General features: G+C 31.0%; 1 protein-coding gene across 2 annotated transcripts in view; it reads right to left on the reverse strand.

Moving 5' to 3' along the window:
• LOC125075820 (anion exchange protein 2) overlaps positions 1–18,583 on the reverse strand; it is a 57,021-nt gene extending 38,438 nt beyond the window's left edge. For both annotated transcript variants that reach the window (XM_047687596.1, XM_047687595.1), the window contains exon 1: positions 18,467–18,583. In XM_047687596.1, coding sequence (XP_047543552.1) covers positions 18,467–18,514 — 48 coding nt within the window. In that variant the 5' untranslated portion in view covers positions 18,515–18,583. The remainder of the gene's footprint in view (positions 1–18,466) is intronic.
• Positions 18,584–18,817: the final 234 nt, after the last annotated feature.

Below are 18,817 nucleotides of genomic sequence, written 5' to 3' on the forward strand. Positions count from 1 at the left end.
TTCAGCCACATGTGTATTCCGCCAACCCGCATTGGAGCAGCGTGGTGGAATATGCTCCAAACCTTCTCCTCAAAGGGAGAGGAGGCCTTTATCCCAGCAGTGGGACATTTACGGGCTGCTTATGTTATGTTATGTAAAACTATTGGAAGATTCACATTACCAGTCGACGCGCGAGGCTCCTTAATAAGTGTAGATAAAAACGACCCCCACCTAATTAATATCGAAATCATTTCAATGACTTGTGATCGTGTTAGCAAAACTATGTCTATTAAAAACTCACCTCTATTCACATACATATCTCATATTCCTTTATTTTTTTTTTATAATTTTAGTTTTATTTTATTTTATGCTCGTTATTTGTGTCGCACGTGTCAAATTCACTATGACACGTTCCTTCATCTATTGGTCTTATGTATATATAACTCGTTGATACTGTGCAGAGCTAATCGGTAACAAATTAATTTGACACTCGACAGTTAGATATGATCGAAATGTTGATTCCAACATACGCTATTATTTTTGTTGAATCGTAATTTTTTTACACAATCCATCATCTTATACACTGAACTAAAACGAAATAATGTTAGATCTGTTCAAAAATTTGTATAACACGTACTTACATCAAAAACCAACTAAGTTTTGCTTTAATCAATTTACACATAAACCAATCTTTGAAAAGTACTTATCCGTTGAATTTGATGTAACTGTATACAATATTTACAATCTCAAGCTAAAACTTTAGACGCTAAAGTAAATGACCTAAAGCTAGAAACACATTCGTTCAAATTCAAAGCTAGTAGCCCTTAGCCAATGTATTCGATTACATCAGTCCAAAAATATTGTTTCTACATAAAAAATGCAACTGTATACATATATAGAGCTGCATTAATAATGTAAAGAAAAAGAGGATAGCCACGCTCTGTACTAGTCAAGTTCCGTAGCCCAGGGAATCGAGATAATGATCTGTCCTGCCAGTGTCAGTGAGGCTTTTAATAATCCATTTCATACAGAAAAATGGTCAAAGCAAAAAAGTACGAACTACAGTAGCCCGTTTAATGTTTAACTTTTCATTCGGTTACATTGATCAAAGTGAACAGAAGTTGGTGGCGAATTATATACGTATATCAACAGGTAAAGCAATCGTTTTGATTTTCGGTATCAAGTTGTAAAGGATGAAATTAATAATAAAATTGTTCTAACAAAATCTTTATCCAATTAAACTGTGACTTCTACGACGACAATGAGAAAGAGTTCAAACGCAGCACCAACGACTTTGGACGGGAGTGCAGACACTTTCAAATTCCAATATTCGGGCTGTTACTGGGATTTTATTTGTAACAGCCTGACTGCTCGGAAAACCCCTTTCATTCAATTAAAAAAATGTCCAATAATATTTTATGTAAATTTCTGCAACTATTAATAATTAAAATCAAATTCAACGAAATATTCCGCAAAAATATAAACGAACCTTAACACCTTGTATAAGGTCAGTTCGATGAATTTAAATAATTATTCTCGTTAGTCGGCTGGCTGTCCTTAGCAAAGAGTGTTTACAGATTTTATAAAGTGATATTAATTTTATTACGATTAGTAAATAATTTGTAAATTAGGACATTAATTTTCAGATAAATCGAATCTCATTTTTATCATAAGACGTTTTGGTAAAAGTTAAAAAAGTGATTGCAATTTAAATATTCTGGATAATAAAACACTTACCACGCCGTTTTGCATCTGACGAGTAAAATCGTAGTTCGTGTTAACCCCAACGATTAATGTGTACCAATTATCATGAATTTTGAGTTAGGACGCCTATATTATATCACCGAAAGTAAAACACGAGTGATGGCGCTGTGTAGAATCTGGGTGGGTGGGTACAGTTGCTTAGTGAACGTTGGCCGTCACAATACCTGTCTAGAAACTGTACGTATATGTTACGTATACGTGTACGTACGTACATGTTTTAAAGCTCATTGTCTGTAATATGATCATTTGTGACTTTTGCTAATACAGTAATATCGTCTGAACGACGTAGGTTGTACTCATTTTTTGATCAATAATATCTTACACATATATTTCTATAGTTTTTAAAAAACTACTATGACATATTCTAAATATGAGTGTTGATACTACTTAGCCAATGTATCGTTGTAGTTTTATTATTGGTCGTCTCTAATTAAGGAGAAGGCTTAGAGCTTATTCCACCTCGCTGCTCTAGTTCGAGGCGGTAGATACTTATATTGAGACCTATCCAAGTTTCCTTACGTTGTTTTGCCTCACCTTGATTTGAATCCATTATTCAGATTTCGAAACGAAACCAAGAACATAATATATAAGAAACCATCAACTTATCTAGCATTTCTTTATCGTATGAGAAATATAACCCAATAAGAGGTGGGTATTTATAAATGAATCAGTGTCATATTAGTAATTCTAAAATAATATACCATAGGTTTCATAAATCATAATATAGTTGTAATGATACCTTCATTACAACGTAACGAGACTGCGTCTTTTGTCGAAGCAGTAATGAAGGCTAATTATAATAATGTACAATTTTTCACTGAAACTTATTGTCACGATGCTTAAGTAACACAATTTACAAATACACTTCAAATAAACAACCTCAATTACGCGTTAATGAACGGAAGTACGAGATAACACTTGTTAAATCTATAATGTAAGTCTCTTTGATACAACGTGTTTACTTATTAAAATCGAAAAATCTAATTTCTATTTGAAACAAAATACCTTGACACAAAAATTCCGATATAAACACAAATAATATTGCTCACTATTTATACTTGTATTATCATGACAATAAAAAGTATAATTTTTTTAATATAAAAAGACAGTTTAAAACGCTCACACAACGGGTGTCCTACATTTTACTAAATCGAGATTTAATTATTCATTAATACTGACTCGCGAACATAATTGTTTTACTAGAAACCCGCCCTAATTTAGAATGATTTAAATAAAGGTTTGAATTCGAGTTTTTCTTTTCGTATAATATACCTAGCCTCGGCACAGTAACTACGTTATACGGTTGCAGGACACGATTTCCTAGATTTAAATCCCGGATCGGGATCCATTTATAACTGTAAACAATCTACTCTACCATACTTTGTTTAAATCGATAACATAGCAGCATAGCAAAAATATATAGTATTTAAATAAAAAACAGCTACAAAAAATATTTATTTCTAACATAGAGATGTATCAATAAGTGTTATACCAGGAATACAAAATATCCGAAATGTTTTTCTAACTTTATATATAAATTCGATAGTGCTATTCCCACAGCTTAGCAAATTAAAAGCATATTTTTGTGTTCTATTTGTTAAAAGAGGTATAGGAGACAATAAAAAAAAAGTTTGCCCACAGGGGCAATTTAAATATTTCTAGTTCATTTGTGTATGAACTTAATTATATTGTAGTGAACGCTATTTTAATTACAATTAAAACAAATAAAATACATTTTATTAACAAGTCCGAACAAATAGCATAATGCTATAACACATACATAATATTGTCCAATTAATTACTCTTGATATTATTTATAGCCTTGAATGTTTACTTAATAACACACACACTGATTCAAAGCTCATTCGTATTATAATTATTTTAACTTATTCGAGATGTGACGTTATATTATCCGAGCAATCAATGAATAGATAAAAAAGCAATAAACATTTACATTATACAGGTATACATGTATTCATATAATTATATATATAATATAATTATATGAATACATTTATGGCCTAAAGTGCACGCTCGAAAGGATAAGCCGATAAATAATATTAATATTGTCATTGATATCATTAATGTCATATCGTGAATCATTTCAAGTAAAAGTATAAGCGAAAATTTTTGAAATTTTAATTAGATTTGATTTAGACGAGTGATAATGTTTAAAAAACCCGAAGGAGAATATAATGCACAAGTTTATGTTATAGTAATTGAATCTGAAAAGACCGGAGACTGATCAAAAGCATTTCGAACGCCTTTTTGTGTTTATAATGCAACGCAAAATACTTGCACCGTAGTAACACCGGGCTACTTATAATTATTGGGAGGAAAATAGTAATAATTTGTCATTCTAACCCATAATCTTAGGATTTGTACAATAAGCCAGTAGAGCAACGCAAATAATTTGATAGGACGCCAAATGAGAAGTTAATGGTGTTACCAGAGTTAATCTCACCCACAGCTTCTAATTTTAATTTATTTAAATAATAATGTAACATTCATTTCAAAAGTATTAAAACTATTAAAAAACAATATTGAGAAGGTTTCGCTTGGTAGTTAAATAAACCCTGACCGAGAGAACTGTAACGTGGTTATGATAATAACCGGTGTGACCTCCTATAAGTTGATTACTTAAATAAATTCATTTCTTAAGAAAATATAAATTAGATACGTTATATAAGTATAAAATATTTAATAGTAAATGATTTAAGTGGGTTTTAAAACAGCAATGGAAATATTATACAAAAAAAAAAAATTACACTCGTACAGCCAAACCTACAATTAGATAATTATATGTACACGGTGAATCACAGTACATATTCGAACAAGTTTATGTCTTAAAAAAACATGACGCTTTTTTTGGTCTCCGCGCGGTTAGGTAAAGAGAACCAAACGATTTTATCAAAGTCAAATGCATGCAATATTCGTAATGATTATTTATTTTATTGATTGACAATTAATCAATCACTGTTATATTGTTAGACTTTATTCCAATAACATGTTTTGTTATTGTTTTTAAATTAAAACAATTTTAATGAAAGACACAAGGAACATCAACAAGTTATTTATTTATTAAGTGAATCCTGTTCACTAAAAACTGCTGATTGGATTGCACTTATACATTACGACAGCTTATAATTTTACTTCGTGTCTTAGATAAAACTTTACCAGACATCATAAAACGTGAGGCTTGCAGGTCTCTAAATTATCTTAGTCATTTGGAATATTTGGTAATATTAAAAGAAGTTTATAACCAGCACAAAAAACGACAATATGACGTTATGATGCTACTTGCGAGAAAAATAGTGTAGGTATCTATTAGCAGAGGATCGAGGCACTCTAGTTATTGATTCAATTTTACGATGTGTATGTGTTTATTTAAACAAATGTCTTTTAATATCTAAATTGAACCTTCAGTTCGGGTCCGTGTTCAATATTTATCTGATCTTGATATTATTATTGGTAAAAATAATTAATTGTAACATATAACTATAAATTTAGGCCAATATCATTTTTCCAAATGATTTTATTCCATATTTAAAATTCGTAATGTAAAAGTGAATAAATTAAAGGGAACAAAAAATTAAGCATCTCACCTTGTGCCGTAACTAATGCTTAAATGTGTATTTGATTATTATTGAACGGCCTATTGGTTGTTCGCAGTCGTGTTCCACAAAGTAGCCAATGCTACCAAGTACAAGGGCATAACTGACACGCGTTATTACCGATATCTTACAATTCTCAACGGTTTAAAACAGTAAAAAATACTTTCTTCTCAACATTTTTGTAAATGGTACTATTTTTAAGCACTTATTGCTTTTTTGTAATTTATGTAGTTTATGCACTTTAGAGTTCAAATATAATGGAGATGTTTTGCATACAAGCAGGATGCTTGTTAAAAATAAGTCTTAAAATTTCAAAGATCATCATTACTCGTTAGTAGGGTTTTGTGCCAGTCCGCCTAATTGGGTATCACCCACTCATCATATAAGGGCAGGGGCTTATTTATTTTGAGTTGCACTAAAATATTATTCTTTATAGGTCGTTCTTGAAAAAACTTTTAAAAGAATATTTATATTTACATTTACATTGGAACATTATAATATTTCTCTTCGTTAAAAAAATTAAAACAATAAGACATTATTAATAATAAGTAAATAAACTGACCTAAGAATAGTGCTCTCCAACGTGAACAGCTGGTGACGCTCATATGAATCTAAAGTGGGAAGTCAAGTAAAACTATTATTCTAATTACGCGTTTAAACTATTCCATTTTGAATATCAAAAACTTTAGTGTTTTTTTTAAATATATAGAACGGGCAAATGGGCCACCTGGTGGTATGTTGTCACTATTAATCTTTGTCAACATAAAGATATTTTAACCATTCTTTACATCGCTAATGCACCACTAACCTTGGGAACTGAGATATTATGTCCCTTGTGCCTTCGTTTACACTGGCTCACTCACCCTTCAAACCGAAAAACAATATTAGGTAATAGCTGCTTAGCGGTATAATATACTTAAAGAAGAATATACAAAAGGTATTATAGCTATACATTTCCTTTATAGGAAGATATTCAATAACTAGTTAAATGTCATTTAAAAAATAAATAAATTCTATTTTTAAAAATAACATGCTTTTATACGTACGTATTTGTTTTTCTATAATAACGCAATGGATAAAATGACATTTTAAAATAATGGCAAATCGTTAAAAAAATCTTATGTTTCATGAAGTAATTAAATTTTATAACCGATTAAAATATCTTCAAAATAAAAAAGCAGTCCAGCCCCAAGGACTTTTTACCCAATTTACAATTCATTAATCATATAATATCTCTTTGGAGATCGACGTTCCTTTACTTGTTTTAAATTTAGCACGAGTATCATTTTGGATGTATTCTACGATTCTATTCTAAAACAGTACGTGACAAATGAGAAACTTGGTGAATTAAATTAAATTATATTTGTGATATGATTCTACATCAGCGTATAATATGATAGGCATATATTACAGACACATTCATTCGTATATAATTCGTGTGGTCCCTGACAGAGTAACCGTTCCCCATCTCGATCAGTGGTTGATGTACTAACTAACTAATGGATTTTTTTTGTTCAACTAATCCATCAATCGAATATATGGTCATAGTTAAACCATAAAAACTTTTGCAAAATTTGTTTGAATAAACAGGTTTCTGAATCACACTAACCTTTGGTTCACCCCGATACAATATATTCTCGAGTCTTGATTTTAAAAATAAAATTGGCGTTTATGGAACGTTGTTGTTATATTGCAAATACAGAAACTACGGAAGTAGTCATTATTGATTGAGAAGGAGGATTGACCTCAGATAGGTGGCGGAAAGATTTTCTTTTTTTATGCAGTTTGCACATCGCGCTAGGGCAAAGTAAATTTTAAGCCAATGGTGATAATTATTCCTATTAAATATATTTTTATTTATCTATTAACACCGCATTTATCTATACATGCGCCGATATTACCGTAACATTATATTCAATGATGAACAAAGTGTATTCGAAGACTTTAAAGTGTTAGTAATTATGAATTAAAAGAAATAAAGCAAATAAGCTTAGAACTGTTGCTCCTCGTTTATAGAAAACAAGAAAAAAAATTCTAGACTATTAGGTATTATTAATTTCAAGATTGAAGTATAAATAACGTTTTAAAACACAAACGATAAAGATTAATGAAATCAATCCAGAAATATTAATTATTTAACGTTTACCTTTAAACGGTAAATTTTATTTTAAACCGTTCCAAAACTGGAAACATTGTTTTTTTTCTTATTTTGTATTTGTCAAACTGACATATGGTGATGGTGAGAAACTACCAGCACTTACTACCTCCACTTTAAGAAATATTAAGTAGCCCTTCATCGCCAATTCGCCACCATCTTGGGGACTAAGACTTTATGCCCCTTGTGCCCAACACTGGTACACTCCACCTTCAAGCCGGAATGCAAAAATACGAAGTGTTGCTGCTTGATAGTGTATCACCTTGGATACAGAAATTAATAAAAATACAAATCAATGATCTAATAAAAAAATACTACTAAATTTATTGCCGGTACTGCGAGGCACAAGTCACAAGCTTTTATAATTTTCAATTAAATAATCTCAAATCTCAAAGATGACCCAAAAATGTTTGTAACATTCTAAGTGGATAAAATATATTAAGTTTTTTTAGGCTTCATATTTTTATACGATTTCGAAATCAAATATAAAAAACTCCTTTAAAGTAAAAATACAAATGGATACGTATAATATAGAATTCATATAAATTTAAGATATTTTCAGAAGAATAGATACCGAGAAATTTGAGAAACATTAAACACTTTAACATAGTTTAACAACTAGGTTTTTTAGGTGTTACTAAAAGTGATAATAAATATTATTATTTGCGAAAAAAGAAAATAAAAGATGATTTTATATTTACTTAATATATTTTAAAGCTCCGTCACTATAAAAATAAAATCAACGCGGATGAATTCAAGAGTGTGAATTACTATAATAGTTATAATTGTGCAAAGTATCCGCGTAGTTTAATTGCCGAAATGAATAACGTCACAAGTAGTGGACACATGGCGTACGTGTGCGAATTCGTCAGTCACGCACGTTAATTGTTGGACATATTCCAATTCTTTTTACGTAAACGCCTATGTATTTTTACAAATATCGGTAAAATTTTTACTTTTATTAAAATTATTAATTACAACTTTTTAACAAATTCTAATATAATGATATTATTTTATCAGAGTCCAGATGGCCCAGTGGTTAGAACGCGTACATCTTAACCGATGATTTCGGGTTCAAACCCAGGCGGGCACCACTGAATTTTCATGTGCTTAATTTGTTTTTATAATTCATCTCGTGCTCGGCGGTGAAGGAAAACATCGTGAGGAAACCTGCATGTGTCTAATTTCAACGAAATTCTTCCACATGTGTATTCCATCAACCCGCATTGGGGCAGCGTGGTGGAATATGTTCCAATACCTTCTCCTCAAAGGGAGAAGAGGCCTTAGCCCAGCAGTGAGAAATTTACAGGCTGCTAATTATATCAAAGTCTTTACTAATTACAAATCGACGTAAATATATGGCATTGAAATGAAAGGTGATGGACAAATTTTAATTGGATAACAATTATACTAACGAATTATCTTAGTCTGTATTAAATACTAGACTGTGTAATATTTATTTTCCCAATTAAGTTTTAGGAATGAACCCTGAGATGAAATCTAATAATTGACCTACGTCATACACTCGAAGACATTCCGTTCCTGTCCAAGCTGCGTGACTTTGTACCATCACCTAGCATGTGGCTCGTATATTACAGTATATAATATGATATATTTATAAATTAAATTATATTTTCCAGCAAAAATAGATGCTAAAGGAACGAACAAACAACCTTAATGTATGTACTTTGCGTAACTAAAGAACCTACAGGGTTCTGTAGCGTGTCACGAACTTGACGTATTATTTAATTTTAGTATTAAATATTTTAAATAGTACTGTCAAAGCCGCGTCATTTGATTTGAAGATGTATAACGTGTAGCATCCTCTATAAAAAGTTAATTGGTCAGGATATACACTTTTAACTTTACAGATATTTAATAAAATACATTGTCATCTAAAACAAAAAAGAAATGTACTTGATGGATAGACACAACCCACTCATAGGATATTCCATTACAAATCAGCAATACTTTTCGTTGTTGTGTTTACTTAGTATTTGAAAGGTAAGTAAGCTAGCGTAACTACAGACAAAAGCGACATAGCCACTCGGTTCCTATGGTTGGTGGCGCAATGGCGATGTAAGGAATTCTCAAAATGTCTTACGGCACCAATGTCTGTCTGACAGTGGTAACTACTTATCATAATTAACCGCCCGCCTAGGCATATTATAAAAAAAGAAAGCAATTTTTATAAATATATAATTTAAAAAAACGAACGTCTAATTTAGTTCCAACGTCGCAAGATAAACTTATTTATCTCAAACTGATATAACAATGAACTAAATAACACAAACACTAACGATTTTGACTAATTACGTACTTGAAAAACTAGACAGGGATACAAAAGTATTCGGAAACTCAAATTATAATCACAGCAAGGTTATTCTATGAAAACTAATTCGAGAGTCGACAGAGAAATCGATCGAGAAACGTCAGAAATGATGCGAGCATGCGACATTGAATACAAGACAGTACGACATACACATTCTATGAATCTATCTATCTCACTTAAACACGCCAACTTTGAGCAAACGCTACACATTCAATATAATATTTTGTGTATATATAGAGTAAAAATAAAGAACGACACTTCAATGAGATAGCGACATTGGAAACTAAGTATAACTAAGGGTCATACCCTTATGCCTGTAGCTGCATTGGTCAACTCACTCTTCAAACAGGAACACAATAATACAAAGTATTGCTGTTTGGCGGTGGAATATTTGACGTGTGGGTGGTAGGTATACAGACTAGCTTGCACAAAGCCCTACCATCATGTAAGAACATAAAGTGAATACAAATTTACGCTATAAACTGCACATTCACACTTAACATCTTAGTTCCCACGGTTGGTGGCGCATTGGCAATGTATGGAATGGTTAATATTTCTTAAAGCACCATTGTCTATGGGCGGTGGTGACCACTTAACATCAGGTGGCATATTTGCTCGGCCACATATATGATAAAAAAAATTGCAATGCCCTCCTGGTTGCATATTTTAGTACATTTAACCAGATACGTTAAATATTTTATTTCGTGTCTGGATTCAAATTTTGTCATTAAAAGTGAATTAAATATAAATTTTAGCTATATTACTTTAAAAATCTTTATTTGAGTTATAAATAAATAATTTTAAATATTAGATAAGTCATTAAGCCCCGAGTTCACCGAATCTAACATTAACGACAATTCACTAATTGATCGTTTAAGAATTAAAAAAATATTGAATAAGGAGCGATTTTTCCTCTTCACCGTGGCTGCCTCTTAGCCTCGCTGTTTTTATAAATATTAACTTAGAAAGTGAAATTTTAATTTATCTTGAGTTAATCTTAGAATATTAATTGCATTACATTTGTACATACGAAACCTGTCTCAAACCAAATCAATTATAAACAGTATTATGAACCTATGCTGTAGCACAATACTTTTTTTTATATTAAAGGTGGCAAACGAGCAGGAGGCTCATCTGATGGAAAGTGACTACCACCGCCCATGGACATATGCAACACCGGCGGCTTGCAGGTGCGTTGTCGGCATTTTTGAGAGGAGTACGCTCTTTTCTTAAAGGTTCCCAAGTCATATCGGTTCGGAAAAACCGCCGAAATCTGGTTCCACAAAGTAGTTGTGCGAGGCAGAAATTGACTTAAAAATCGCGCTGTTGTGGATTTTACCGAAGTTTGTTCCTGGGTTTGAATAAACAGTTAATTTTACGTGTTTATTTTATCATGTATACATGACAAAATTTGCAAAACTATTATATTAACACTTAAGGACTCGCTTATGGGTCCAACGGACCCAGTCCTTCGTTTTTTCTTTAATAACTTTTACGTTTCAACGTTTGCGACGTTGCCGTTCTTAATACCTTTCAGTGATAGTGTAACACATCGAATAGCGATCGCAGTGGTCTGTTATCGCGCTGCACGTGAGTGCTTTGGAAGTGTAAGATGACTGTGGGTCTGCTGGACCCGGTAGCGACTAAATACATTAGTATTTTATACCATCGTGTTATTATTATTTATTAATCTTTTATTATTTATTTCTACTTTGTTTACCATAAAATGACTACCTAAAGACCCTTAAGACAAAATGAAATAAAATTATACCTTAATGAAGAAATAGAAAACGAAAACTGTTCTCAGACTGAAGACTATGTGGAAACAAGTAAGCATGAATTTAAATCCGTGCAAGAATTATACAATTAATACTACTGGATGACTTTTGCTCGACACGTTTAGGCACTCGCCGAAAAAAACAAAAAAAAACCTGAACAGCTTACACATACCGCAGCAAGACAGACCCATTAATCCGCGAAACTTAAATTATTGAGATGGCTAACTTCACACGAAGAGATTTTATCAAAACGTTGGCTATTTCTCTAATTCAACCATACCGTCATGAACGAATGTCTATCACAAACATTCCACAGAATATCAAACCGAATCCGACATATAATACCTGACACAAGTGCGGCATCAAATTCAACAACCGCACCAATGTCGAAAAAAAAATCGAAAAAATACAATTTTTTAGATAAAATACATCATAGCAATTTGTGGAGAACACATGAAATACGTTTGTTTAAGTTGTTATAACTAAATTAGATGTAGGGAGAGAATAAACAATGTGGAACTTAGATTTTACGTCAAAAAAGATATTTTAATTTTGTTAATTTTCTAAGTAGAATTTTTTGTTTTCTATAATTATTAATCTCTCATTGTTATTTAGTTTAAGTAGGTACATCACAGTAGTATAAGAAAATATGGAAAGTTTTGTTTAAAATAATCAATCGAAGAAAATTTAACAATTATGCCTTATCTTGTCCTATAGTTATAGTAAATAACACTATTAATTTTAATAACAAAATAATAAATATTTGTATTTCATTCACTATTGTCTTTATATATTAACAAATTTACCATAAAATTATTTATCATTCGCTTTTATTATTCGTTAAAAAAAAAGAACATGGATATTATACTGTGTCCAGTGCACCCGGTAGCGAGTATGTGTGTTACAAATTAAGACGCGAGTCCTTAAGTGTTAAAAACAAGAATTAATGATATATTTTTTTTGTATCAATGTGTTTATTTTTCGATATAGAATTTGAGTTAAAATATATAATCCTGACTCTACTCATATTGAATTATTTTTCAAATGTTAAAAGAAGATTTTATTTTCCAATAAAATCTTCTTTTAACAAAAACAATATTTTTATTTCATTAGAAGATATAATAGAAGATTAATTGTATTTTGTAACGCTCGGAGCGAATTTGAAAATACTCTATATTACGTAAAATACCTAGAACCAAATAGGATTATATTTGATGTAAAAAGTAATTTTTATCATTTTCACCATTTATTATATCGTATTAAGCAACCTACGAAATGTTTCTGATAAGTTGATAACACTTCTTCATATTATTTAAATTACTTACTATTGGTTGTCTTTAGACAGGTAGTAAGAGAGTATTTTTTACAGTTTACTGTCTGCCGAAACCCGACTACTTATAAAGTCAGTAATATCTTTGCCGGCAGTCCACATAAGCTGGTAATCAATAGATGTTAACGAAGTTGCCGTTATTTTCTCTCGCGTATAACACGTTACTGTTATTTCATTGCAATTGATATATCGCGTCAATGACTTTTTGTTACAGTCTTATTAAACTTTATTCTGGCAACAGTTTATCATGGAATTGCAAGCAATGCGAAAAGGTAATAGAGAGTGCAAAAGCACTTGTGCAGTGCACAAGTGCTGAATGACAACGCACGCGGATCCGCCAGGGTAATACATTTTTTATGTGTGCGCGCTCGCTTGCACTCCGAACAGGTTCAGACATTTCGAGTATTTGTTACGCGCACAGTGAATTCCGCGCCCGCGGTGCCGTCATTTAAGACGCACACTAAGTTTTACACTATAATGCGTTGATCAGTCTCGGTTGGGAATGGTCGTCATGCCAAAAATCGGTCAAAAGGACCACATCATCATAACGCCGAATGGTCGAGACTTAGATAACTTATGTTATTGTAAATGCTAACCGTGAGTAAAATAAAAATAGATCCTCCATATATATGTTATATATTATAATAAGAAAATTAGTAAGGTGTGGTAGGGGCATTAGAGTCTTTACCATAGGGCTTTACCATAGGGTGCCCAGGGCCCTCATCCTGAGAGCGCCCCGAAGAACCAACAATTTACCAAATTAAACAAAAAGAGTATCTAGCAAATGTGCTCCAAATTCATGGGTGCCCAAGGGCCCCAGCATAGCTTGAGACGGCCCTGGGTAGGGCTTTCTGAAAGCCCCTTTGGATAGCAACCACCCATAAATAATATATTCTACCGGCAAAAAATAATAATTAGTATTATTGCTAGTCTAAGATACAGTATAAGAAATATATAACCGCATCTGTTATTTGATGAAGACAAAGATAATATGTACATTGACAAATCGCAAATGCGTTGCTTGCTAAATCACGGGCCAACACGAAAAATGCAAAGTTTTAAGCAAAGTTAAATTTTTAATTTTTCATATGACACACTCGACAAGGCAATCTAATACTGTACGAAAGGATATAGAATGACCTTTCATTTCGCATAAAAATCAATTAAATAACTGATGACATTGATAACGTCTGTTTACCTGTTTGTACCTGGTAACATTATAGTTGTATTAAAGGTATAAAGCAGTACCTATATTTTTATAATCTCGTGTAATTCTCTCAACTAACTCTCGTATTTTCATCAATAATAAATCGGGGAAGTCGATCAAAAAAAGGTAATTGAAGTTCATATTCTTTAACAGAACCGTGATTTAAATGGGCAATTTTAGATTTATCAATATACATATTATCTAATAACAGGTATATAGGTAGGGTATATGTTTATGATAACTTCATAATGTAGTCCGGTTTTAACGGTGAGTGAGCTAGTCTAACATGCACAAGAGACGTAACACCTTTGTTTCCAATGTTAACTGTACATTGACGATGTAAAATTTTTAATATTTCTTACAATGACAGTCGCCATCGACATTGCCACTCTAAGAAATAATAAGTAAGTAAGTGGCGTAAGTGGTGACAATATGTATCATCACCACTTACCATCAGGTACCTTTCTATTTTATTACACCTGACGGCGGCGTAATGAAGACACAGACAACTTTACTATATGTATATTATAAATAGTAATATTTACTATAATCACGTCTAGAAGAGTATTATTTTTCCTTAACCATCTTAAAGCTATTAAGATATCAATACAAAGAAATAAGGCTTAGAAAATTTATTTTTGAATATTATATAAATTTATTAAATGATTAGTACTTGATTTATAAAATAACATGTCGACTCTAATGAAATCCTTATGTCAGTTCGAACTCTTGTGTTTTTTTTTTTCTTAGAACTAATTATTAACTAAAACAAACGCTATAGTGTTGAGTAATATTGTAGACTATAAGAGACGACAGTCATTGTTTGTTTATCACATGAGTAAGAAAAAAAACACGAACACTTAATCCGCGGTAGGTAATGGAATGAAATCATACAGAGGATTTCTATGCAATCATGATTATCTATTTATGAATTAATTCAGTTAACAAAAAAAAAACTATAAATTGTTATTACAAGTTTCTTTTTTATAATAAGGCAATTTCAAAGACATGTATAGTACAATTTTTCTTATGGTCGTGTATTTATCGTGATTTTTTTATATTATATGTCATTGGTATTTAATTAATATAAGGTTTTCCTTTCAAAGATCGTTTCCATGAAACACTATTTTAACATATTATAGTATTAAGCAACTCGTTTAATGGACGTTCCCGGTTTAAGATAAATATAAACCTTTTATAAAATCTTATTTTGACTTAGTAAAATACAATAAGTGTGGATGGACGCTCTATGAATAATCACTTGAAATAAGAATGATAAAAGTTTACTGTACGATTCTATTAAAAACATAAGAAGATTTTTCTCTTGACAGTTTAGAGACCTAGGAAATACTTTTATACGTTTTACATATATTTTATACAAAAAAAATACCTCAGATGTTTTAACTTCCTATTTGTTAAGTTATTGTTACTGATTATCGTACCTCCGTGTTAGTGTGCCGTGTTCTTCAAAATTTATTGTTTGTTAACAAGAAGGTATGTTACAAAATATGTACCTACTTTTATCGCCTTATGTATCCCTAACACATGACGATTTCGAGTCCAAACAATTACCATCTAACACTAATTATATAAGTAATAATTATTTTTCAATTAAATATTATTAACCGGTTACAAATATGATTTTCAAGGGCGACAAATGTACAGATCATTTTTGCAGATCAAAATAGCCCGGGATTGAATCCCAGTGCCTCGAAGTCCATAAATGAATATACTAGCGACTTATCTAACGAAATATCAAAATAAGGCACGAGCTAGGAGCTAACCTATGATTAAGTTATCTAAATAAAAGTAGCCAACCTTATGATTACGTATATCTTATCCGGACGTCGAATTGTCATATGATAAAATTCGCGTAAACAAGCGTATCATAAATACAAAAATTGACGGAAATCTACCTTAAGCGTTATCAGGTTTTCAGTCATAGTAAAGAATGATAACAACTTTAAAAACTATTCAATAAAATAAAAAATCAAAATCTCTTTTTAGGAATATATGAAACTGCTACGAATATGTAAAAATATGTAAAACACTAAAGTGTTTTACGGGTAGCTGTCTAACTGGACGTAATAACAAAACCGTACATTGTTTTAAAAAAAAATCATTTCATATTTTCATAGAATACGGACATTATGAATTACGTAATGTAATGGACTTTAATACCAAAGATAAGCTTCCATTTGTTCTGCTGTCAATTGAGTTTATTTTTTGAAAATATCACTTGACTTACTAATCCACCTATCTTCTAGTTGTGATAACATCGCTATTTTAAACAAGGAAACGGTTCTCAAATATTTTGTCATCGAAAAATAAACATGTTTTTAATGAATGTTTTAACAAGATTAATGAGTTTGTAACGAATTTTGATTAAGTTTTTTAAATACAAATAATTCCTTTCATTTAATAACGTCTAAAAAGGATAATGCTTAAAATGTATAAAATGTTAATGATAAAGAGCTTGAACATTTTCTTTCGATGTTTACCAGTATAAGTTAGAACTTATATTTCAACTAATTGTCCGTAATATAATCTTACAAATCTAATAACTTTCGCTATTATAGTGTTCAAATATTGTAAATTAATGATAACTGTAAATCAATTATAAAATTTTATTGGATATTGACATGCTATGCGTATTGATTGTTACATCGCAACAAAACATATTTAGATATTGTATTGATTGTTGTTGATTAGACTCGGGAGTGTTGTGGATGCTCTCGTAACACCTCGCTCATATCGCACGCCTCGTGCGACGTTTTCATTATTTAAAGTGAAACGAAAATATATACGAAACAATATACACAATTGAAGCGAAAAATACAAATTGTAAAAGATTCCAATTAACGAATACTTCATTTATACTCAATCATTGCATCGTTCGAAACCTTTTTAAAAACATTATTATTAAAATACTTTTGTTATGTATGAACTGGATTTCTTGTACTATCACGGTAAAATTTTCAATTAAAAAGTCGCTGAAGCGTGGAATCTATTTAATAGATAGCGTTTTTTTTTTTCTTTTACATTATTATTTTGTTAACAAGAGCATAATACTTTATTATTACGGGTACTATATATAGAGACGATATTAAATGGTATGGTAAACATATTATTTAGTTATAAAAAAAGGATCAAAATTCGACCTGCTTTTATTAAAATAATGTAACTCAATAAACACATTAGATTCTTGAGGTTTAAGTAAAGAAATAAGGTGTGCATTGTGGTAAAGGATATAAATAGTTGCATTGAATTACAGATACAAGTTACGAGTGTTAGTGACCACGGCACTCCCCCGGTCTTAGCCTTATTCAGTATTCGCAAATAGTGTTTAAAAGTTGTCTAATTACTTTGTTATAACATTCACATCGCAATTATTGTATATTATATAGTATATTACATATATAAATGTGTATATATATTTTAGAACAGAATTAAACTGACATGACAGATTGCTGACGACCTTCATACATTTCTCTCACATACTGTTGACGACATTACATTATATTTAAAATCAATTTTAAAACATACATTTCTCACAAAATATGAGTAAATAAATATAATGAACCTCATTTTTTATATATCGCTCTTGCTTATATATATACTTATAGAAACAAATATGTATAAGTAAATATATTTCATCATCATATATATCATCAAGGTACTACCCATTATTACCCATTACCCCTGCTTATAAATATATTATAAATGTTTCACTATTGCGGTGTTTTTTGCCTTTATATTACATAATAAAATATATATAAATATTTAAACTATGCCCAAAACTATACTTTCACGAAATAGGTACTTTAATTTATGTACAAAAGTTGGTTTGTGAAAAAAACATTCATGTAAAAAAGATTAATTATATTTGTTTAGAATTGTATATCGAACATTAATGAATTTGCTTCAACTATTACTAAGAAGGCTAAAGGATCCGATGTCAATTGCTATTGAATTGACGGAGAACATATTATTTTTATTGAAGCTCGATTTATATGTATACGAGTTACGGGTTTTAATTTCAATGCAATAATGATTCAAAGTTACGAACTATTTAATCATAGTATTTGTTCAATTAAAATCACCTAAAAAACCCTCGCGAGTTATGCAATTAAAGATTTATCGGCGTTTGAAAAACTTTCTGTGCAACATTAAAAATCTTACATTAAATACAGTTTTTTTTTAAATATTGGTAATAAATAATAATTAATGTCGTATATATGTGAATAAAAACATTACCGCGGTCGGGACACATGAGAGCATTTTATTACAAAAAAATCGGGACTTACCTGCGGTGCAAAGCCGAGGAAGGAGAGCTTCCTCTTGCCGCTGCTCATGTTTTACGTATCGTATTATGAAAAACTATCGCACGAACCACGTGCGGTCAGCGTGCCGGCACCGGACCGACTAATGGACCAAAAACTGCGTTAGGCGTCAGCGCAGCTCTACGCTTAGCTCGCGTTTCCACCACGGACATCTAACATGCAACAGCGTCAACGACTAGTCCTTTAGACTCACCTGTATATAAAAGCGAAAAACGCCGTAAATATATATACAGATGCATCACAATTTTTACATATAAATAGCAGCATGTATTATATGTTAAAGATTGATTGACTATTATTTTACTCATTTAATAT

The sequence above is a fragment of the Vanessa atalanta genome, chromosome Z (assembly GCF_905147765.1).
Source record: "Vanessa atalanta chromosome Z, ilVanAtal1.2, whole genome shotgun sequence".
In the NCBI taxonomy this organism is placed as follows: domain Eukaryota; kingdom Metazoa; phylum Arthropoda; class Insecta; order Lepidoptera; family Nymphalidae; genus Vanessa; species Vanessa atalanta.